Source organism: Trachypithecus francoisi, unplaced genomic scaffold (genome assembly GCF_009764315.1).
Source record: "Trachypithecus francoisi isolate TF-2019V2 unplaced genomic scaffold, Tfra_2.0 Contig00586, whole genome shotgun sequence".
Lineage (NCBI taxonomy): Eukaryota > Metazoa > Chordata > Mammalia > Primates > Cercopithecidae > Trachypithecus > Trachypithecus francoisi.
The window spans coordinates 8,978,373-9,002,521 of NW_022680749.1; the positions used below are offsets into that span (position 1 = coordinate 8,978,373).

General features: G+C 39.7%; 1 protein-coding gene across 1 annotated transcript in view; it reads left to right on the top strand.

Annotated features, from left to right (window-relative positions):
• Window positions 1-2,307: 2,307 nt before the first annotated feature.
• RPP30 (ribonuclease P/MRP subunit p30) overlaps window positions 2,308-24,149 on the top strand; it is a 30,795-nt gene continuing 8,953 nt past the window's right edge. Inside the window, exons 1-6 of the mRNA XM_033216017.1 lie at window positions 2,308-2,446; window positions 5,260-5,315; window positions 5,954-6,010; window positions 6,727-6,801; window positions 9,778-9,849; window positions 17,832-17,921. Of these exons, the coding sequence (XP_033071908.1) occupies window positions 2,365-2,446; window positions 5,260-5,315; window positions 5,954-6,010; window positions 6,727-6,801; window positions 9,778-9,849; window positions 17,832-17,921 (432 nt within the window). The 5' untranslated portion in view covers window positions 2,308-2,364. The remainder of the gene's footprint in view (window positions 2,447-5,259; window positions 5,316-5,953; window positions 6,011-6,726; window positions 6,802-9,777; window positions 9,850-17,831; window positions 17,922-24,149) is intronic.

Here is a 24,149-nt window from a genome sequence, read left to right on the forward strand (position 1 = left end):
CTTAAGTGAAATAAGCTAGACACAGAAAGACAAATACTGCATAATCTCACTCGTATGTGAAATCTGAAAAAAAATAATTTGATAGAAGTCTAGAAAGTAAATAGTAGAACAATGGTTAACAGAGTAGGGAGGGATTGGGGGAGGGAGGATGGGGAGAGGTTGCTCAACAAGTACAAAGTTAGATAGGAGGAATAAGTTCTGATGTTGTATTGCACAGAAGGTGACTATGGTCAACAGTAAGGTATTGTTTATATATCACAAAACAGCTAGAAGAGAGTTTTTTGTTTGTTTTTGTTTTTTTGTTTTTGTTTTCTGTTTTTTTTATTATTATACTTTAAGTTCTAGGGTACATGTGCATAATGTGCAGGTTTGTTACATATGTATACTTGTGCCATGTTGGTGTGCTGCACCCATCAACTCGTCAGCTCCCATCAATTCGTCATTTATATCAGGTATAACTCCCAATGCAATCCCTCCCCCCTCCCCCCTCCCCATGATAGGCCCCGATGTGTGATGTTCCCCTAGAAGAGTGTTTTTAATGTTATCACCAAAAATACATGAGGTGATGACTACGCTAATTACCTTGATCTGTTCATTGTACAACATATACATATATCAGAACATGAAATTGTACCCTATAAATACATATAATTACAATGTGTCAACTAAAAATGAAAAAATAATTGAACTATCACCTTATTCACCTTCGCCACACATTGGTCATATTTCTGACTAATCTAGATTGTTATGGTCACGGGTGAAGATGCCTGTGTGACCCTGCAAAATTAACACTCGATACTCTCATGAAAAACAAAGGGTTTGCTTCATATGACCTTATTCTATTTGCAGAAGTAGTGTTCTCTTCTACTTCTACTTAGGAAATATCAAGTACTGGAAAAGGCAAAATATCTCTTCTTTACAAAAGTTAACCAAGAAGAGAATTGCATGCTACTGCATGGAACAGATCCCTCCTCCCTTCTGAGAACGACAAGAAAATCGCATAAAGGAGTACTAGTTAAGGTGTGGTCCATAGACGAGAGACTGTCTGTGAATTGTTTGTGATCAATAAATAGAGAAATTGATGGGTGGGGCACGGGGGTGGGCGCGTGTGAATCACAGCTAGGAGAGAGGACTGCTTGCGTTAGAGTCCATCCTGGTCAATAACGAGGTGCTCTCTCTAAAAACAAAACAAAACGAAACGAAAACTCAGCAGGCCAACAACCGGGACACTCCCCAGGTCAAATGACCGAGCCTCTAATTCTGTGATTGTTGTTGCTGTGCTCACGTTATTAAAACAAACAAACAAACAAAAAGTGAAGATGTTTAGAACGTTTACAGTACTTTGGCATTGTCCTGATATCCGAGCTCCTGATCAGCAGACTCTATTCAGCCAGGTATAGGGCAGTTCGAGTGTTGTCAAATTTGTGATTCCCATGAGGCCAGGCTGCTTACTGGTGATGCATAAAGGACCACATCCTGGTTCGCGAAGAATTTGGAGGTAGGGGAGAAGGAGGGAGAAACTCGTCCTTTATCACAGGTGGATTGAGAGCACTGATGTAAACTATCGTCACACTTTTGTAGTATAATTTGCTATTAATCCTCAATAGATCATTTACACTAAGTCGGAAAAAAGTGGAAACATCAGATATGTGGGATATGCGTCACCTTGTACATTTCTCAGCTGGAAAAGTGTAAAACATCTCCATTTTGCACCTCCCTTTTCAAACGTGCCTTTGGCTAAATCAATGTTGGCTGTAACCGCTCGTCCTCGAGCGAGCCCTGCCATCTTGTGGTTGAAGGTGTTGACTGCAACAGAGATTAGCGGTCTTTGACATCAACAGTTCTGAATGGGTAAAAGGACCCTCGTCTTGGGGTAGTTCTCTTTTGAAGTCCTAGAGTCAGTCATACACAAATGCCTTCTTCCCGGAAAGTCCATTGTAAACAACGGAATGGACTTTAGGGAAAGGAAAGGAAAACGTGTTCTTTAGGACTCTTTAAATAGCATTCACCCATTAGCAGAATTCTCTGATTCATGAGCAGCGCTAAATAGATACCGTGTGCGTGAATGTTGAACGAATTCATTTCTACACTATTTTACAGGAGTACTGAATAGTGGGGAATTGGAACCCCTCCAGGGGGAACCAAACACTGTCATTAAGAAGAAGACAAAGAGGGACTGAAATGAAGCTGTTGATTTCAACACAAATTCTGGTGGTAGTTGAAGGCAAAGTAAGTTTCTCCGAATCCCTCGTCAACTGGAGGTAGAGACGGACTGCGCAAGTTAACTACAGCTCCCAGCATGCCTGAGGGGCGGGCTCAGCGGCTGCGCAGACTGGCGCGCGCGGGCGGTCATGGGACTTCAGCATGGCGGTGTTTGCAGATTTGGACGTGCGAGCGGGTTCTGACCTGAAGGCTCTGCGCGGACTTGTGGAGACAGCGGCTCATCGTGAGTTGCCCCGGCTTCGCGGGCCGCTGCGCCTACCCAACCTCATGCCACCCTAACCATCGGGCCCCTCTCGGGAGGAACTGTTTCCTGATGGGTCTCGGTCAGGTCTTCCAGAGTCTCTGGGATGTCCCTGGAATGTCCCTGGAGGCTGATACCTGCCAAGGTGTTGGTCTGATTCCTAGCGCGGGAAACTCGACGGTTCTGGGGGTTGTTACCTGGTTCAGCTCCTTTCCTGCAATGAGGGAACTGAGGCCCAACGAGGGCGAGGGATTCGCGTAGGGGCCTACAGCTGTTAGATGACAGAAACCGGAGCTGGACTCCAAGTGTACAATCTTCTAAGCTTCTAAGTTACTATCAGCCCTTCCTGACTCTCACGACAGTGTCTAAACAAATGCTAGAATTTGGGGACACGGACAGGAAGGGCCGTGGAGGCTCGGATAAGGAGGAGGATGTGGGAGTGTTGGAACAATATTATCCAGACAGAGAGAGGGTAGGTGGGGGCAGAGGATATACACGGCGGAGTGGAGGTGGAGGAGGAGGACAGCATGGCCCAATTCGAAGGGAAGCGAAATCCTTGAGAGACTAGAACGTGTTTTAACTATTGGAGTTAGTCGTGGGTTCTGTATTCCTTAGACTGTAAAGTGTGGGGATAGAGATATTAAAAAGAATCAAGAGGTTCGTGCAGTAACATCTGCTCCTCAGAGGCAGTTTTCAGCTCATTGTGAGTTCTGATTACTGATACTGTTCAGAGGTGGTGCCAGTAGTGACAACCACTTCTTGGCAAAATGAATCACACCATTTTTTAAATTGTCCTCTTTATGAAGTATCCTTGGCGAAATGACTTTGCCTTTCCACTGCTGCCACTAAATGAATGTTATCTCTGTGGTACTTTACTCATCAGCACGAAGAGGAAAGTAGACAAGATGATCTGGGCCATTTAGTGCTAATGTTCTTTGATCCTGTAAAATAAATTTTCCTGGGTGTAGCTCGTCACAATTATTACCTCCTCAATGAGGCTTTTCCTGATGCCATCCCATTTTTAAATAAATCATGAGCTTCTTAAGAGAATTGCCATGTCTTATCCTTTTATTTACTGTGCTTAACATACTCACTTTGCAAGCACTAGTGCATGGCAGTTACTCAGTTAATGCTTGTGGAATAAACTGAACACATTAAAAAAAATTAATACAAAAAAGAAAAGTTATAATGATTTCTTTAGAGAATTTCCCCCAGTTTAAAATACACTTGAAAGATGTGGTAATTATGTACATTGTTAGTGGTTTTTTTTAATAAATTAAATGGAATTCATGGCATATGACAAAGTTGCCTCAACTTACAAGTCAGACAAAGGACTGCTATTTGATGAGTCTGGAAATAAATAGTGGACATTTTCAAAGAATAGGGAAGACAGAGCCCTGGTTCTTAGTTTCTGACGTGATATAAGAAACCAATAATAAGCTTCAGAAATACACTGCGTAAATTAAAATACCTTAGAGCCTGATTAGGGAAGTAAGTACTCCTAAGCTGCCAGATGAGGAGTAGTCTAGGAAAAAGTTTTGTGGAGAAACAGATCCTAGTTGACATTTCTGTAGAATGGTAGGGACATTGTTTAGTAGCCAAAAGGATATCCCAAATGGATATAACAAGGAAGTTTAGAGCAGATTTGGAAGTGTGGTAAAGAAGAATAGGGAGAAGGTGTGACTGGTTGATTTGACTAACTGGGTGCAAGGTGAAGCCCAAGGTACAGGCATACATGTGATTTTTTTGTTTTTAAGGGTGACTTTCTCCAGGGAGGTTTTTGTGACCCCTATACCAGGTTTCATTGTGCTATATACTTCCATAGAAAACTTACTTTTAAAAAAAATGTATTTATATACAATGACTTGCTTAATTGCCTTATTTGCCTTAGTTCTCCAACAGACTGGGCTGTAAATTTCTTGTGGAGAAGGATTGTATTATTTGTCCTGTATGCTCAATACCAGTTTAGGGCTTGTGAGGTAATGGATGCTCAGTAAATACTTGAGGGAGGAAGGGAAGAAGGAAGTTGGACAAACTGTTGAGAGTTTGGCATTGATATGTATTTTAATATTAATATTCTTTCATCCCCATTGGTATTTTTAAAAATTAAAGATGAGAATCATGATTCAGATTTTTTTTTGGTAGCCCAAATGTCCATAACAGTGCTAACTGTTATGAGGATAATAAAGCAAGCCCTTGACCTCAAGGAGCTCCCAATCTGTTGATGGTGTGCAGCTTCAAATGGGAAGTGGGTGGCAGTGGTGTGAGGGAGTCATCACTCCATTTCTCCCTAGGAAAGGAGTCTCTGAAGGAAGTAGAAGGACAAAAAGCAAAAGAATGAGAATAAAAGTGACAGTGGTAAAGTAGGAATTTCATGGGTTGAAAATGAATACAGGGACATGAAAGAGAATGACAGTTGAAAAGGGGAAGCACAAAGTTAAGAGTCTTTAGTATCATTTTAATAATAATTCATAATGGTTAAACAAAGACCTATGTGCCAGGCACTGTTCTCAAACACCTCGTGTGTATTATTTCATTTAAATTTCATGACAGGTGTATGAAGTAAGTGTTATTATTTTCACTATTTGACAGATGAAGAACCTGAAACTTCACATTAAGTAACTTGTAAGTGGTAGTGCATAGACTTTAAATCAGGCAGACTGACACTAGAGTTCACATTCATAACCACTCCTTAAATGGCCTCCTACTCTTGACCTCTAGAGTCAGGATGGACCTGTGTTACAGGAAGGAGAGGTTGTTATATTTAATGAAAGTATTCAATTTTTCTTTTTCAGTTGGCTATTCAGTTGTTGCTATCAATCATATCGTTGACTTTAAGGAAAAGAAACAGGTAAAGTAATATTTCTGAAGTTAATAAGTTCATAAATAAGTATTTGTAATTCTGTTTATATTGGTAATTTGGAAGCTACAGATTAGAATATTTCTTAAATGCACCCCTTTGTGCACTATTCCTTTTCTATTTTTATATGTTAACAGTTGAACTGATGCATATTTATATAAACAGTAAAGATTTTTGTGAGATACTATGATATAGTGTTCAGGATTCCTAAAGTTGATTTGAAATTAAGTTACTTTCACTGTTCAAAAAGTGCATTGTTATTGGCTGGACTGTACTTAAAATATTTAGACCTTTTTATTTTATTGTCTTGGACTTATTAACTAATTTCTCTCTTAAACATTACTAATAAGTATGTATATTTCTCTTCAGGCCAACAACTGTATCCTGTAGATTATTTCAGTCTAAAAATTAGTTTTCATTCTTCCTATTCACTGATGTTTACAGTTGCTTCTCTGTTTAGCTTTCTTTTTAAAAATAATTTTAAAAAGTCTTTTTGAATACCACAAATCACCTTGCTTTCTTTTAAAAATAAGTGCATATTTTTTTCTGAGAACCCCTCCTAATTTTTGCATTATGCCTTGTGCTATTGATGTATTCAATCTGCGGTAACTATTTATCATTTGTTGTAGGAAATTGAAAAACCAGTAGCTGTTTCTGAACTCTTCACAACTTTGCCGATTGTACAGGTAGGTGTTTTGTTGCTTAAGAAGCATAATATCTATGTATTCAGTTAAAATATACCTAATTATGTGTATATTCTCTAACTTGAGCTGCACCTTACTCTGAGTACAAGTCTTACATTTTCCTCAAGGCTCAGCTTTTCAGGAAACATTCTTTTACTATCAGTTCAATACTGCTTTGATGATCTTCTTTCCTGAAGTCCTACAACTTTTAAATTATCTCATTATGTAGTTTAAGATACATACATCCCTTTCTGTGTCTGTATTGTAAATTCATAGAGAACAAGGACTGGGTTTTACTGATCTTCACTATCCCTTATAGCCAGTACCTTTTAATGAATACTTTCCACTGGTAAACAGGAAAATCAATCGTTGTCTTTTTTTTTTTTTTTGAGGCGGAGTCTCGCTCTGTTGCCCGGACTGGAGTGCAGTGGCCGGATCTCAGCTCACTGCAAGCTCTGCCTCCCAGGTTTACGCCATTCTCCTGCCTCAGCCTCCCAAGTAGCTGGGACTACAGGCGCCCGCCACCTCGCCCGGCTAGTTTTTGTATTTTTAGTAAAGACGGGGTTTCACCGTGTTAGCCAGGATGGTCTCGATCTCCTGACCTCGTGATCCGCCCGTCTCGGCCTCCCAAAGTGCTGGGATTACAGGCTTGAGCCACCGCGCCCGGCCCAATCGTTGTCTTTTGTGCTTTTTGACATCATGTTTTTTTGTTTAAATAGGGAAAATCAAGACCAATTAAAATTTTAACTAGATTGACAATTATTGTCTCGGATCCATCTCACTGCAATGTTTTGGTAAGTTAATTAATTTTCTTCTCTCCTTTTGGCCTTGTAAGTTGTATTGATTAATGTTGAACAGTGTTGCACTTTGTTTCCCCTTTTTACATTTTCCCTCGCCCCGCCAAACCATGACACCTGCCTGCTCTCCTTGTCCTCAGAATTCACACAGTGTAATATGTCTGTTCTATTTACTCATGGCACATATGTAGTGATACCACAATTAAAGAATCGCTTGGCAACTGTTATTCTGAACTCATGTGCACCAGACTTGAGGTGGGTGCTGGGGGATATTGGCCATGAATAATATGTGCACAATCCTTGAACTTATAAAGCTTAGAGTTTACTTGGCAAGACAAGCACTGAACAAATAATTACAAATGTAAGGAATGTTCCCAGGTAAGGAAGTAGTAAATAAAGGATGCTCCGGGAGTATGTAACCTGAGTAAGTTGATATTCAAGCTGGGAGATGGATGAGTCAGTAAATGTTATATAGGTGACAAGCAGGGAGCTGGTGTTCCCAGATAGGATGGATTATGCATAGGTCCTGAAGCTAAGGAAAACATGGTATTTTCTGGGAAGTGAAACCAAACAATAGGGCTAAGCCTGGCGAGCCGGTTACATGGGATCAGGTTAGAGATACAAACTTGGGTGAGGATTCCAAGAGCAGTTGGAAGCCCTTGAAGGTTTTAACTAAGGGAGTGAAATTATGAGGTTTGAATTACAGATAATGGATTAGAGAAAGTTAAGGAGGGGACTTAAGAGGCATCCAGGAGGGAGAATTGAAAGGATTTGTTGGTTAATTGGATGTAGGATGATTACTCCCTAGGCCTGAGGGAGTGGCCTGAGCAGCCAGGTAGGTAATGATACCATTTCCTGAGATGGACCATACAAAAAAGCAGGTTTGGGGGCATCCTGATGAGTTACTGTGAGAGTTTCAAAAGAGCCTGTCAAAAAAGATGAGCACGGTGGCTCACGCCCATAATCCCAACATTTTGGGAGGCCTAGGTGGGCAGATCACTTGAGGTCAGGAGTTAAAGACCAGCCTGGCGAACGTGGTGAAACCCCATCTCTACTAAAAATCCAAAAATTAGCAGGGCGTGGTGGTGGGCACCTGTAATCCCAGCTACTACAGAGTGTGAGGCGGGAGAATCGCTTGAGCCAGAGAAGCAGAAGTTGCAGTGAGATCACACCAGTGCACTCTAACTTGGGCAGCAGAGCCAGACTTCATTTCAAAAAAAGAAGAAAAAGATGTGGCCTTCAGAAGAGTGATCCCAATTAAAGATGGTGCTTTGGAAGTGTTCACCTGCAGTGAGTAATTGAAATCATGGGAATGCATGAGACTTCCTGGCCAACGTGCATTGTGGGAAGAAGTTTAGTACAGAGTCCTAAGGAACTTCACCATTTAATGGTATAAAAGAGGATGAGCTAGAATTGGAGACTGAGAAGGGACTACCCTAGAAGTAGAAAGACAACAAGCAAAGGGAAAACAGAAAAGGAAGAATGAAAGGTCAGCAGGGTCACTGTGTAGTCAAGCAGAAAGGCAAAAAAAAAAAAAAGTCTGTCAGATTTATTGATATGACAGTCCTTGGCTGCCTTAGCAACAAACATTTCAATAGATACGATAGAGATGTGAGAAAATACAGACTCTGCTGCTGACTTTGCTTAAGAAATTTGACTCCATAGGAGAATGGGAGGCATAGGGTGGTTGGTGGATAAGAATCTGCTACATAAAGAGATTTTGTTTCTTAAATGAGAGAGGTTTGGGTATGCCTGCTATCAGGGGAGAGAGAAAGTGAGATTCTCTGAGAAGGTGAACTGTTTTGTCTTTAGCTGGGATAGACATCTCCATCATAGAATAGAAGTAATTAAGGAAAGACCCCCTTTATAACAGTTACTGTTGCTAAAGAAATTGTGAAAAACCAACTTTTGGTGTCTTACACATCTGCAAGGCAGCATTCTGGTTCCTTAGGCCCAGGTAGACATAAATGGAGCTGACTTTTGATAGATGTAAAGACTTTCATTTACTCTTGTTACGAGGAACATCTTGGTGGTTCCTTTTTGTATCCTTCACAAGTGGGAGTGGGCAGGTGAAGGACAGCAAATCCCAGATCCTGGCTATTTCTGAGACCTGGACCCTGCCGTATCTCAGCACAGGTCTGCCTAGCAGGCCCTCTTACCTACTCAAGCACAACACCTGCTGCTTCTCTTATACCCTTCTAACTTTTATTATACTTTTTATAAAATAAGAGATTGCAAAATTTTAGAAGATGCCAACAAGCAGAGAAGAAATATGACACTTTATTCCATAATTGAGAGATTGTATGTTTGTGTAGAAATATATTTTTTTCTAGTCTTTTCATATACAGACTCACACAATTTAGGTTTGAAATGAGATTTTCTTTCTTCTCCTTTTTTTTTTTTTTTTGTTTTTTGAGACGGAGTCTCACTTTGTTGTCCAGGCTTGAATGCAGTGGCATGAATGTGACTCACTGCAGCCTTAACCTATGGGACTCACGTGACCCTTCTGCCTCAGGCCCCCCAAGTGTCTAGGACATAAGTGCCTACCACCACACCCAGCTAATTTTGTAATTTTTTTGTAGTGATGGGTTCTTATAATGTTTCCCAGGCTAGTCTCAAACTCCTAGGCTCAAGCAATCGTCCCACGTCGGCCTCCCAAAGTACTGGGTTTACAGGCATAAAGCATCATGCCTAGCCTAATTTGATTTTTACATCTCAAACACAATGTTTGGTACGTGGTTAAAGTATAACCAATGTAGGAAGGAAGGAGAAAAATGATTAGTGAGATGGATATATGTATCTAAATTCTCATGTGCTTAGGTCTTTTCTGCCAATATACACAGCAAAGCAGAAATGTCAGTAGTATATTAGAAGTGTTCCATGATTGAAATATAAGTGTGAGTCAGTCACTAGACAGAATTTCATGTGTGCAGATTTTGTTATTGTATGATAACATTATTTTTGTATTCCTAGAGAGCAACTTCTTCAAGGGCCCGGCTCTATGATGTTGTTGCAGTTTTTCCAAAGACAGAAAAGCTTTTTCATGTGAGTAACAAATAAGTAAAAGAAAGTAGTATTTATATGTTATGTAAGAAGTCTGATGTTCTGATTTTGTAGATGACCTGTTTTGACTCATCTGGAAACCTTTAGGATTTGTTATTTATACTTGGAGTTTCTAGAACCCCATAAGGGTGTATATAACTGGAATTTGTGTTTTTTGTTTTGTTTTGTTTTATTCATACTGCTATCATTTGATGGGCTCAGTTTGAAAGAGCCCGTTTTCTTCTGTTTCTTTATCTGCTTCATTCATTCAAAACTTCTCTTAGGTAAGTGTTTCTAAAATCACTTGTTTCTACCTTCTTACCATTTGCTGCTCCTTGGGAGGGAAAGGAGCAAGGTTCTATTATATAGCATAAAAGTTTCCACCTCTGTTTCAGATTCCTCCTTTGCATGCTCTGAGGTATAGCCCATATGCCAGCATGATTGTCTCAGCTTTTAGTCTTTCAGAAATTCTTCAAAATCAGCCATTTGCTAGCATAATCCCTCTTCTCATCTTGAGAGCCTTTATGAATTGAATTTCTTTTGTACTTTTAAAATTGCCATTTCATTGCCTTTGTAGAAGGGAAAGGACCTTACCATGTGTGCTTGTTTGTCACCTTGAGACAGAACACCCTGGGCATTTTAAATGATTACAGTAGGGAAAAAACATCAACTGTAGTGCATTTTACTGTGTAAAATGAGGTATAGCTACTTTTAGAAAGTTCGACAGTTGCTTTTATCTGGGTTCACTAAAGTGTCCATCTGCCAAAAGTATAAAATGAGGTATAGCTACTTTTAGAAACTTCTGAAAGTTGCCTTTTTCTAGGTTCACTAAAGTGTCCATTGCCAAAAATATAACCACCAAAGGTACTACTCTTTGATTTTTTTTTAAAAAACTAATCAAGTGCCCTATTAAGAAGAGGGGAAAGAGTAGAACAAGGAATTCAATTTGTAACTGACTGTGAATAGTCAAGGTAACTGACTGTGAACAGTCAATTAAGATAACTGACTACCTTCAGACCAGCCTGGTGTTTGAGATTTTAATGTTACTTCAGTTTTGTTTTTTTTTTTAAGCAAAATTTGTGCTAAAATTGCAGAAAGATGTTTTTGCTAGATGTATCCAGTAGATGGAGCTATTAACTAAGGATGCTAATGTGTGTGGTAAAAATTAATAGTTTTTAAGACATACTATCAATTCTTAATTATTTATATTAACAGAGGGAAACAGCACAAATTATTATGAGTGCCTACTCTTTTTTTTTTTTTTTTTTTTGTTACTTACTTTAAAAAATGCAGTTGTAGTCCGGGCACAGTGGCTCATGCCTGTGATCTTAGCACTTTGGGAGGCCAAGGTGGGTGGATCACTTGAGATCAGGAGTTCAAGACCAGCCTGGCCAATATCGTGAAACCCGTCTCTACTAAAAATGCAAAAATTATCCAGGCATGGTGGCATGCGCCTGTAATCCCAGTTACTTGGGACACTGAAGCACAAGAATTGCTTAAACCCAGGAGGCAGAGGTTGCAGTGAGCTGAGACTGCTCCACTGCACTCCAGCCTGGGCAACAGAGTAAGACTCTGTCTCAGAAAAAAATTTTTAAATGCAATTATAGATATTCTCAAGAATTTTGTTTTAGTTAAAGGGGGAAGTAGAAACAAGTGATTTTTAGTCATAAAATACACCTGTAGAACTTTTTAAAATCAGGCACATTAGTCTTCACCACTGGAGACTCTGGTCCAATAGATTTGGGGTTGATTCTGGGTATTTGTTTTTCATGTTCTGTAAGAAAGTATAATTCAGTGCTGAAACCACTAGTGTTTAATATAAGGCAGACCGTGAGCATTTCCAAATTTGTTAAACAACCAGCAGCAACTTAGTTTTGTTATTAAATAATAGCAACTCAGTTGTGATTTAGAATAAAAGTTGCTGATGTACCAAGCATTTTGTTGTACATTTGGTTTCTGGATTAATTTTGAAGATCATGCAACTTACATTTCCATATCCCTTTACTGATGATTAGAGAAACAACAGAAGGTATACATTTGTTTTTTTGTTTTTTTTTTTTTTTTTTTTTTTTTTTTTTTTTGAGACGGAGTCTCGCAGTCGCCCAGGCTGGAGTGCAGTGGCCGGATCTCAGCTCACTGCAAGCTCCGCCTCCCGGGTTTATGCCATTCTCCTGCCTCAGCCTCCCGAGTAGCTGGGACTACAGGCGCCCGCCACCACGCCCGGCTAGTTTTTTCTATTTTTTAGTAGAGACGGGGTTTCGCCGTGTTAGCCAGGATGGTCTCGATCTCCTGACCTCGCGATCCACCCGTCTCGGCCTCCCAAAGTGCTGGGATTACAGGCTTGAGCCACCGCGCCCGGCCTAGAAGGTATACATTTGTAAAACCTTTCAAAAGCTTTTACATATTTATTTCCTTTAACTTTTATAACAATCCTGTAGGATAATTGGGACAGATATTTATTACTATCCCCATTTTATAGAGGAGAAAACTGAGACTCAGGCTGAGCAATTTGCTCTAAATCTCCCAGCAAGTATGTTCTAAAGATAGGACTTTGGGTTTTAGACTATATTGTAATTTCATATAATAGTTTTATTTGTTTATCTTACTGTTTTTCTCAGACTTAAAGTTTGAATTTGCTGAACACATGCTTGATGATAGTAGATGGGCCTGTCAAAAATGCTTTGGAAGATGGAAGAAAGCACTAAGTATTGACTTTACACATATACTCAAAAGGTTATATGAAAATGCAGTTTTAAAAATTGAAACATCTTCCTCTTCTCTATCCAAATATTACCCATTCCTTAAGATTAAATTGAAATTAGAGTTCTCCCTGTTTTCTATAGGAAATCAATTTTAACAGACATCTCTTTTAAAGCTTTTATAAGTATATTGTGGTTTGGAATCAGGTCAAATGCAAGCAGTTTGTTTCTTAAGTTACATTCTTTTTTTTTTTTTTGAGACGGAGTCTGGCTCTGTGGCCCAGGTTGGAGTGTAGTGGCCCGGGTTCCCGGATCTCAGCTCACTGCAAGCTCCGCCTCCCGGGTTCCCGCCATTCTCCCGCCTCAGCCTCCGAGTAGCTGGGACTACAGGCGCCGCCGCCAGGCCCGGCTAGTTTTTTTTGTATTTTTAATAGAGACGGGGTTTCACCCTGTTAGCCAGGATGGTCTGGATCTCCTGACCTCGTGATCCGCCCGTCTCGGCCTCCCAAAGTGCTGGGATTACAGGCTTGAGCCACCGCGCCCGGCCTTAAGTTACATTCTATAAGTCATTTTATTTGTTTCATTTGTAAGTTGATTATCTAGAATTCTAACAGCTATCTATCTTTATAGGTATGGTATTCTAAAACTAAGTTAGGTCTCCAAGATGAGTCATCAAGCATACACACACACAGACACACGTTTATGTCAATAGTATAAAATCTAACCACATTAAATAGCATCATTTCCATAGGACATAACATACCATTATATTTTCTACTCAGAGTATCTGGAAGATTTCTCAAAGAAACTCCCTCCCCATAACTACTTAAGGAGATAAGGCAGAGGTTAAAGATTTTGAGGGTGTCCATTGGTTAGGGCTCCTTGGAATGTGGGACAGTTGTGGAATATGACACAGAGAAAGAGTTGCATAGAAGCTTCAGGAGCATCTGGACCAATTATTCCCATTTAGGATTTAAAGCAGCTGAGCAGGTTGAGGAGCATTCAGGTTATTTAATCCAGTGGTCTCTAATCTGCTTTGATTGTGCACCCTATCAGTTTAAAAATTGTTTAAGCCTGCTTCCAAATATATATATGTTTTTTATAAATTATTTGCATCTCTCATTATACCGGTGTGCCTTACAAAAACTACATACACACAAAACAAATCTTAAGATAGTGAATTAAAAATTTAGTAAATGGGCCAGGCGTGGTGTCTTGCGCCTGTAATCCCACCACTTTGGGAGGCTGAGGCAGGCAGATCATGAGATCGGGAGATCAAGGCCATCCTGGCTAACACGGTGAAACCCCATCTTCACTAAAAATGCAAAAAATTAGCCAGGCGTGGTGGCAGGTGCCTGTAGTCCCAGCTACTCAGGAGGCTGAGACAGAAGAATGATGTGAACCCGGGAGGCGAAGCTTGCAGTGAGCCGAGACCGCGCCACTGCACTCCAACCTGGGCAACAGAGCGAGACTCTGTCTCAAAAAAAAAAAAAGTAAATGGAGGCTGGATCCAGTGCCTTGTGCCTGTAATTCCAGCACTTTGGGAGGCTGAGGCAGGATGACCACTTGAGACTAGGAGTTCAAGACCAGCCTGGGCAACATAGTGAGACCCTGTCTCTATTTTTAAAAAATAAAAGTAAATGGAAATAAAAGTTTTATTTTCTTCCTGCTCCTGAAATTCATGCCTTTCCTTTGCAGAGCACTGTTGTAGAGTATCTTGAGGAAGGGAGTGTCCTGGTGTTTCATGGAGTATGAGGTCTGGCTCCACTGGCTTTAGAATTACCTGGGATATTTATTAAAATGCGGATCATTAGGCCATACTTAATGAATCAATGGAGGTAGGGCCTGGTTGTCACCATTTTTGATACATTCTTTAGGGGAGTTTTATACATACTAAAGTTGAGCGCCACTGTTGATGGGCATCTCTCTTTTTCCTTGGTAAGTCTGATTGTCTCTTCACAATTTATCAACCTGATATCTTTGAAAGGGATTCAGGGAGGAATATGGACCCCTGCAGTCCTATTCCTTTTGTGCCATAGAGGCAAAGATGTGTATATACGTGTGCATGTTAATGGGAATACGTTTTCTTTAAATTGTCATGGGAGTCGCTGGCCGAAAAAAAAAATGGTATGGACAACTCATGTGAATTCATATGTAACCTACCAGTTTTCAGAGGAAACCATGATAAGATTCTTAACCCCAAGGCTCTATTGGGCATAATTTAATCTTTTGAAATGATACAGAAAGCGTTTCATTGTAGTGTGAACATTAACTCTTATTTTGTGGTTATCTAAAAGTATCAATTAGACATTTTGGTTAATAGAAAACTAAATAACAAAATAATTCAGTTTGGGGCATTCTAAGGTTGAAGTGTCAGAGGGAGCCATGTAGAGCTGTCCCTTGTAACTAAAAGTTTATGTTAGTTCATGTATTTGCACATACCTAAACCAACATAGAGCCATTGTTTAATTGGCCACTCTTATATAGGAGAAGGGAAGAAAGGAACAATATGTATGTAAAAAGTAACCTAATTTAGCTTCATTCTGGGGAGAATGTTTAACAGGCTTTTCAAGAATTAATCAGCTTTTTAAGCTAAATAAATAATTTATATTCATGATGATTAAGTTAAACATTACAAAGGTACTGAAAAGTACGCCTTACTTCCACCTAAAACTCCCTCCCCATTTTTTCCAGAAGCAACCACTCATAATAGTTTTTGTGTATCTTTTTAGAAATATTATTTACCTCATCTTTTTTTCTTTGTTCTCCCCCTTTCTCCTTTCTTCTTTCCTTCCTACCTAACACCATGCTTCTTTTACCTTGCAGTTTCTTAGAGGTTGTTCCATAATATCCATTAGAGATGTACGTCATTCCCTTTAACGAGTTGGCATATTCTCTCATATAAAGGGATCATAATTTATTTAAGTAAAATTGAGGGATGTTTAATTGTGTCTAGTCTTTCATGATTGGTATTGCAATAACTGTCATTTTACTAATGTCCCCTGAGCCTTTGTAGGGTATATAGCTACATAATATATTTCTAGAGTCTCTACACTTATAGAGACTTCTCTATAGAAGACTTCACTTATACCTACTACATACCTATAAGTAGAACTGCTGGTGTGTGCGTTTAAAATTTTGGTAGCCATTGCTAAAATGTTTTTCAAGACCTTATACTGATTTAAAGACCTTGTGAGGGCCGGGCGCGGTGGCTCAAGCCTGTAATCCCAGCACTTTGGGAGGCCGAGACGGGCGGATCACGAGGTCAGGAGATCGAGACCATCCTGGCTAACACAGTGAAACCCCGTCTCTACTAAAAATACAAAAAACTAGCCGGGCGAGATGGCGGGCGCCTGTAGTCCCAGCTACTCGGGAGGCTGAGGCAGGAGAATGGCGTGAACCCGGGAGGCGGAGCTTGCAGTGAGCTGAGATCCGGCCACTGCACTCCAGCCCGGGCGACAGAGCGAGACTCCACCTCAAAAAAAAAAAAAAAAAAAAAAAAGACCTTGTGAGTGCCTGTTTATTCATTCTCATGTCAGCAAGGTAGTACCAAACTTTTTTATCTTTGCCAGTATGATAGATAAAAAATGGTGAACAGAGCTCAATTTGTTTCAGCTATCATTCAGAGCTTTCCTTCATCCACTCTTATTAAATTTTCAATGACTCTTTTATGAGTTGGACAGCTGTGGCAGTTGGGATGGGGCAGATTCTTTATGAGCCAGTTATTTCCACCAAAACAACATTGCCTCCCAGGCTTACTAAGTTACTATGACTGTTTTAAAGCTAGCCAGCCTCTGATCTCTACTTGCTTCCTAAAGCCCTGGGATTGGAGTAGGAGTGACTGAAGTGGGGATTCTGAAGAAAAAGGGCAAGATACGGTATTCCTGTCATTGCTGAAGGTTGACACCAATCCTACAGGTCGTTATTGCTCCCTCTTCTCTTCCTTACTCTGCCCTTTCCCCTGGTACGTGCCACTGATGTTGTTTTGTCAGCATAGCCATCCTGGAATTTTGAATTTGTCTGTCAAGCCTGTACACACTAGCATTGTCAGTACACTTTATTTTTAATGTAATGTATAACAGCCAAATATTTTATCACTATAAATCAAATAATGGCAGAATCAGAGCCAGGTATATTTCTTCCAGCAGTGTCTTCTGGCTTGCCCTCTACGCTTGTAACCTTTTCCCAGCTTTATTTTTCTTCCCTGATTTTCCATTTATCCTGATTTTCTTATCTGTTTATTTTATCTTGTATATGGTTTTTATAAGCAGTTTCCAATCTCTTTGAGAAGAAAATGCAGAGTATTACTCAACAAGTCATAGCAAAAATTAAAACAACGGAAAGGGAAATTAAAAGTTGAGAAAATGCATTCATTATCATTTGACTTGTAATAGCTCTGCTTTAACTATTTATGTAGATTCCTTCTATTAGTTTTTGAACAAATGTCATGAGGTGCTGTGTTCATACTTCTTTAGCTGCTCATTAGACTTGATAGGAGCCACAGCCCTGGGACAATTCTTGGCACAGAGTTGCTCAATAAATAGTTTGTGGGATAAATGGACCATGCATACATTCCATTTGGCTTATTTTTTCCTTGGATTTAGAATAGTCAGTTTCTTCTTTCTGGAACAGTCTGAAGTAATCTTCCAGAAAGTGAGCCTCACTCCACAAACCATCCTTATGTAGAAGACCATATGAGTTAGAGAGTCTGTAGGCTCTATCTTTTGAGAAAGTCTATGGACATAATCTGCTTTTGCTGGATTACAGTTAAACCATTTAAACCCAACCTAAAAGAGTAGCAAAACAGTTGACTTTGTAAAAGGTAAGATGTATTTCAGGCCGGGCACGGTGGCTCAAGCCTGTAATCCCAGCACTTTGGGAGGCCGAGACGGGCGGATCACAAAGTCAGGAGATCGAGACCATCCTGGCTAATACGGTGAAACGCCGTCTCTACTAAAGAATACAAAAAAAACTAACCGGGCGACGAGGCGGGCGCCTGTAGTCCCAGCTACTTGGGAGGCTGAGGCAGGAGAATGGCGTAAACCTAAAGGCGGAGCTTGCAGTGAGCTGAGATCCGGCCACTGCACTCCAGCCTGGGTGACAGAGCGAGACTCCGTCTCAAAAAAAAAAAAAAACAAAAGGTAAGATGTATTTCAACACAGAACCATCAAAACACCTATGGAGCGAACCATACTTATATTTCATTATATTGGGTTTGACCCTATCTCCCATTCTTACTTGTGCCAATTTTCCTTTTGGCCTTACCTATTTTTTTCTTCTTTACAGATTGCTTGTACACATTTAGATGTGGATTTAGTCTGCATAACTGTAACAGAGAAACTACCATTTTACTTCAAAAGACCTCCTATTAATGTGGTAAGTGTTATGCTTTCCATCCTGTATTTGAATCTTAGAAACTTACATTAGCAAATTGGAAAAGAAGCAGAAGAAACCAGTGTTCTTAGAAGGAAAAACAAAGGCTAGGGAATAGGAGGCGGTTTTAGAAAAGAGAATTTTAGTTTTGAAAGCTGAACAAAGGGAAAAAGAAAGTTTAAAATTAAAAATATCCCGTTAATTATTAAGATGTTTTTAAAAGGCTATAGAACCCAAAATTTATGAAGGATATTTCTTAAGAGGATAGCTAATAATCATGGATACTTATAACCTGAACATCGATTATTAAGGGAACAGAGCAGTCAAAAAAGAAGGGGAAGGGAAAAAATGAAAAGCAGAGGATCCTTGAGGCACCAGCAAGCTAAAGAGAGTCAAGAGGGAACAGGGCATGGCATCACATAAACATGGTCTATGCAAAATTAAAATATGTGTTGAAGCATGCTTATTCACAAAGAGCCCGGAGTTACTTTTATATTAACCTAATAGGATGGCCATGTGTTCAGAAAACTTTTTTGTTTCTCCCTCTGCTATAGAATTTTTCTCATTCTCCTTCTACATAGTTTTCTCTTGTTTTCCCATACCCTTCATCTTCCATCTGCCATGCCTTCTTCTAAGTCTTAATTTCCTCCCATTTCCATCATAAGGTAATATTATTTCACACCAGTAACTATTTTAGTAGCATAAGGTCAGCACAGCTGTTAACTATTTGCTTTGCCAATCAGATCCTAGGAAGAGTTGAGATGCTATTTTAGAATAGTGGCTTCCAAAACCCTACTTAGTCTCCTGTTCTCAACAACTGGTATCCAAGGAGAAAAAAAGAGTTTAGCAAATACAGTCCAAATTACGTATCCAATCCTATCAGAGTCAGAAGATTAATATTTGTAAGAAGTTTTTCAAAGCAGGATAATTCCCCTGCTCTTTTGCCTCTGTAGAATCATAACTTTCTCAATTTTAAATCTCTTTGGTGCTAAGGCATTGGCTTGAGAATTAGGGGGAGACAATAGGAGGAGAAAATGGAAAATTGGTATGTGAAAATTCAATGTGGCAATAATAATAATAATTATATTATTATTATTATTAGAGACAGGGTCTTACTCTGTTGCCCAGGCTAGAGTACAGTGGCATGATCATAGCTCACTGCAGCCTCAACCTTCTGGGGTCAAGTGATCCTCCTACTTCAGCCTCCTCAGTAATTGGGACTAATTGGGACTACAGGTGCATGCCACCACACCTGGCTAACTTTTTTATGTTTTGTAGAGTTGGGGTCTCACTGTGTTTCCCAGGCTGGTCTTGAACTCCTGGGCTCAAGCGATCCTCCCACCTCAGCCTCCCAAAGTGCTGAGCTTACAGGCGTGAGCCACCACGCCTGACCCACCCAATGTGGAAAAATTTAAGTTAGCTTATGTTCTACCCCTAAAAATATGCTACTCAAACTAAAAATATATAATCATATATTTCAAGGGAAAAACATGAAAGCTCTTGTTGGGTAAATTTTTTTTTGATACAGAGTCTTGCTCTGTCACCCGGGCTAGAGTACAGTGACACAATTTTGGCTCACTGCAACCTCCGCCTCCGGGTTCAAGCAATTCTCCTGCCCCAGCCTCCCGAGTAGCTGGGATTACAGGCACATGCCACCATGTCCAGCTAATTTTTTTTTTTTTTTTTTTTTTAGTAGAGATGGGGTTTCACCATGTTGGCCAGGCTGGTCTCAAATTCCTAACCTTGTGATCTGCCCGCCTCAGCCTCCCCAAATGCTGGTATTACAGGCGTGAGCCACCATGCCCGGCCTAGGGTAAATATTGACAGTACTAGTGAACATAACAATATAGGCTAAGCCCAAATCATTGGTTCCTTGTGGTGTTGCCAGTACTCATAAATAAATAAGTAAACAGTGAAAAACCCCTGAATCACCACATTTTCGAGTTGGAAATCTATGTTGTGCAGCAGCTCGTTTGTCAAATGTGGGGAAATGAAAAACTGCAAGAAGTCATTCAGCTCTTTAGTCACACAGGATTAGGAAAGTTGTGATTGGTTGTCTGTGAAGATCTCTGATGTGCCCCAGGTACCTATGATAAAAGCCACAAATTAATACAGTACTCAAGGTTATGACAATCTTGTTGGCCTCATATATTGTTTATCTCCAGAGGTAGCAATCTCTGTCTTTAGAAGTTTGCCTAACCTTTTTACTAGCCTCAAACTGCCAATACAGTTTCTATGGAAGTAGCACCCCCAGAGTTGGGCAATATAGCCACTCAGCAAATTGCTAGTGAACTTACAACTTTTTCACATTTGTCTTCACCTTAATGAACTAGGAAGGTCATTTTCTAGACAGCTTTGCCTGAATAAGCCCACATATGATACTGTGACCTTGGTTGGGAGGAGCTAGCATGTGATGCTAAGGCCAAGTCCATGGATTGGACAGCAGTGCACAGCACTTAATTCCTCATGTCTCACGACAGTGGTAAGATTTCCAGTGGCTGCTTCGGTGAGAGCTTTTAATTGGGGTTTTTAGGAACTTGTATTATTGTTTAAACCAGAGTGTGAGCTTCTAGAGAACACTAGCTGTGTCATGGTCCTTTTTAAAGTACTCCACTGTCTTGCCTATAATGAGTCCTCCTTACAGTTTGTTGAGTGAATAAGTACATGTTGAGCTTAGCATCTCAGGGTACAGCATAGGGGATGTGGCCAAATTCTGCTCGTTGTTGGTCACTAGCTGGATGTCCGCATTCAGCAGGAAGTATATACAGTGAGGGAAGTGGGGCAGCGGGGCAACATGAGGAGGACAGTGGCACTCAAGATAGTGACACCAGGACACCCCACCCCCTGATTCCATTGGGAAGTTCAGGAAAGCTACTTTTGTTTGATGGGCATTTTTGGCTTAATTCCTACATTTTTCAATTTAAGAATTCTGAAAAGTAAAAAATTTTGTCAAGTTAGAGGGATATGCAGTTTAACACAGTGTCTGCTTTAAAAAAAATCTGGTGTGAACATTTTACATATGTTGTTTAATAAAAACTAGATGATGGAGTGGAAAGAAAGCCTGCACAAGATTATTTTTAGTCTTCATCTAGTAGAGGAGTAGGCTGCACTGTGAATTGGTCAAGAAGCAGAATTTATTCACTGTTAGTCCCTGTTAATTTATTCACCTATTTTTTATTAAAGTGAGGAAGTTGGAAACATACAGGGTCCAGCTTGTTGTTCAGAGTAAATAATAGTTGTGGTATAGGTATGTGCGTATTATTTGTAACACAATATCCAGTCTGGCTGTGGAGCTGTTTGTCTACACAAAGGGTGGAAATGTATACATTGTGAGAGCACAGAACATGGAGTAAGTAGGTGTGGATAATAGTTCAGTCTTCAGTCTTGGTCTTTGCATGTTCCTTTGGCTTTGAGGATAAACCTGTTTTTGGCCTTGAGAAGTTCATAGATTGGCTTTAAAAGGATCACTTTGTAAGGATTACTTTTTTTTTTTTTTTTTTTGAGACGGAGTCTTGCTTTATCACCCAGGATGGAGTGCAGTAGTGTGATCTCGGCTCACTACAGCCTCTGCCTCCTTGGTTCAAGCGATTCTCCTGTCTCAGCCTCCCAAGTATCTGGGATTACAGACGTCCACCACCATACCTGGCTAATTTTTTTTTATTTTTAGTAAAGATGGGGTTTCATCATATTGGCCAGGCTGATTTTGAACTTCTGACCTCAAGTGATCCACCTGCCTCGGCCAGGATTACTTTAAATTAAGCACAGATCTTAATTTTGTTACGATTTGGGCCCTTTTCTTTGGTTGTGGTGAAAAGCAGTATTAAGAAAGGTAAGTCATTCATATTTTACCAGTAGGCCAGACGCCACGTGAGGATCTTCAGCTTGGAAGGTTGGGATTGTGAAGGAGGGCCCAGGAGCTCTAGAGCATACCAAACACTCCATTTGTGTACTTTGCAGCTCTTCTCCCTTTTGTCATCTTCACTGCATGCTTAGGGCACCATAATTTCAATTATGCAATTTCCTCTAAAATCTCCCACAAACCTCTTCTGGAGTCTAAGTAACTTGTCATTGCAACTCTATCATGTGATAGATGTGTTTCTAAAAAATTGGATTCCACTCCTCTTCTTGGATAATCACATGACTTCAGATTATTTAGCATTTTATGACGAGCAGTTTGATACCTGCTGTGGCCCAGCAGCTTTGGGATGGGTAGATATTAATTATCTCCATATGCAGGTAATACAGTCTTTCTCAGGTAGTTCATGGTTCACACAGTTAAATGACTCTCTCAAGGGGTTGACTAGGGATTTGTACTCAAGCTTTGATTCCAAATCTGTCATTTCCTACTGGGAAATGCTATTTAAAGTTACTTTACAGCAGTACTCTTTGTTAAGCAGAGTAATTTCATATTTTAAAACATGAGCTTTATGAATTCAGGTTGTGAGAAGAAGGATGATCTTAAAGCCGCACATATCTCTTTACTTTCCCTTTGATTTTTTTACAGTGTTATTTCCATTTCAATGTTGTTGTCATTTAACAGTGACTCCAAGCTTATTGAGTTATTTTAAGGGATCTTATATATTTTACACTCTGATGTTTTCCCCTCAGCCCTTCCTTTAACCCTAATCCATTTCTGTCTTTGTGGTCCAGTTACTCCCCACTGAGAGATTTTAGTAAGTAATATCTAAAACAGTGAGGTAGTTCCATGAATCATGCTATAAATACTTGATTTGGATGTGAGTGTTCTGTAAACTTTGTTTTATCACACATGAATCTAATGTGTTAAGTACTGTGTCCATTCAGTGCCAGTATTAAAAATTTCGGTGGCAAAAACAGCAACAACAGCAAACAACTCCAGATACAAAGTTAAAAGACAGATGACAAACTGACGGAAAATTTTCACTCATGTCATAGACAAAAAGCTTACTCCCTTAACACAGAAAGACCAAAGAGTGCTTAGAAATTAGTAAGTTAAAAAAAAAAGATGAACAATACAAAAAAAAATAGATTAAGAATATGAAAAAGGCATTTCACAGTAAAGGAAATGCAAACAGGCCTTAGACATATGAAAAGATGATTAAATTTATCATGGTAAGAGATTTCACATTAAAATCACCTGTGTGATTAGAGATACACTGTTGTAAGGCTGCAAGAAAGCAGTCATTCATATACTTTGCTTGTAACAGTGTAAATTGGAACAATCCCTATGTGGAGGGTGTGTAATCTGGCAACAACTCTTCAAATTACAAATACATTTACTGATTTAAACAACAGTTTTAAACTGTATGATCTCACAGTTCTGAAGCCTGGAAGTCTGAAATCAAGGTGTCAGCATGGACTTGTTCCCCCTGAAATCTGTAGGACCACCTTCCTTGCCTCTTTTTAGCTTTTGGTGATTTTCTGGCAATCTTTGGTAATCCTGGGCTTGCAGCTACATAACTCCAGTCTCTGCCTTTGTCTTCAGTGTGTTCTCCCTGTTTGTCTCTGTGTCTTCACATGGCCATCGTCTTATAAGAACACCAGTCATATTGGGTTAGGGGCCTACCCTATTCCATTCTGACTTCATCTTAACTCATTACATCTACAGTGACCCTCTTTCCCAATATAAGATTACATTCTGAGGTACTGAGGTTTAGGGCTTCAACATATCTTTTGTGGATGAGGACATGATTCAACCCATTATGACTAGCAATCCCACTTCAGTGTTATTCTACAGATACACTGAAACCACCCAAAGGCTATCAGTAGAGGTTTGGTTAAATACATGCTATACCTCTACAATGTAATACTGTGCAACTGTAAAACAGGAAGTTATGAGGTGACTTGGAAAAGCTTTCATGTCAGGACAGGAATGTAGCAGACTACCTTTTGTATAAGAAAGAAAAATAGTGTCCATATTTGCTTATAGTTTTATGAAGAAACTCTGGAAGAAGACACAAGAAATTCATATAAGTGATTATTGGAGGAAGGGATAGGGCAGATAGGATCCGAGATGCAAATAGTACTTTTTATTGTTTTCTTATGTTGCTTTGTGAGTCATGTGGGCAGATTACCTATCTTAAACACTGAAAGGGTGTCATTCGTTTGAATTGAATAAAGAACTAATTTTTATGACATTAACAGGGAATCAGTATATTGTCCCAGTAATCAGCTCCTTATTTTCTTCTCGTCTTTCTCTAAGGCTTTGCTTAATACTTGGAATTTTAGTGCCGGTGTGTCTTGATTCAACTG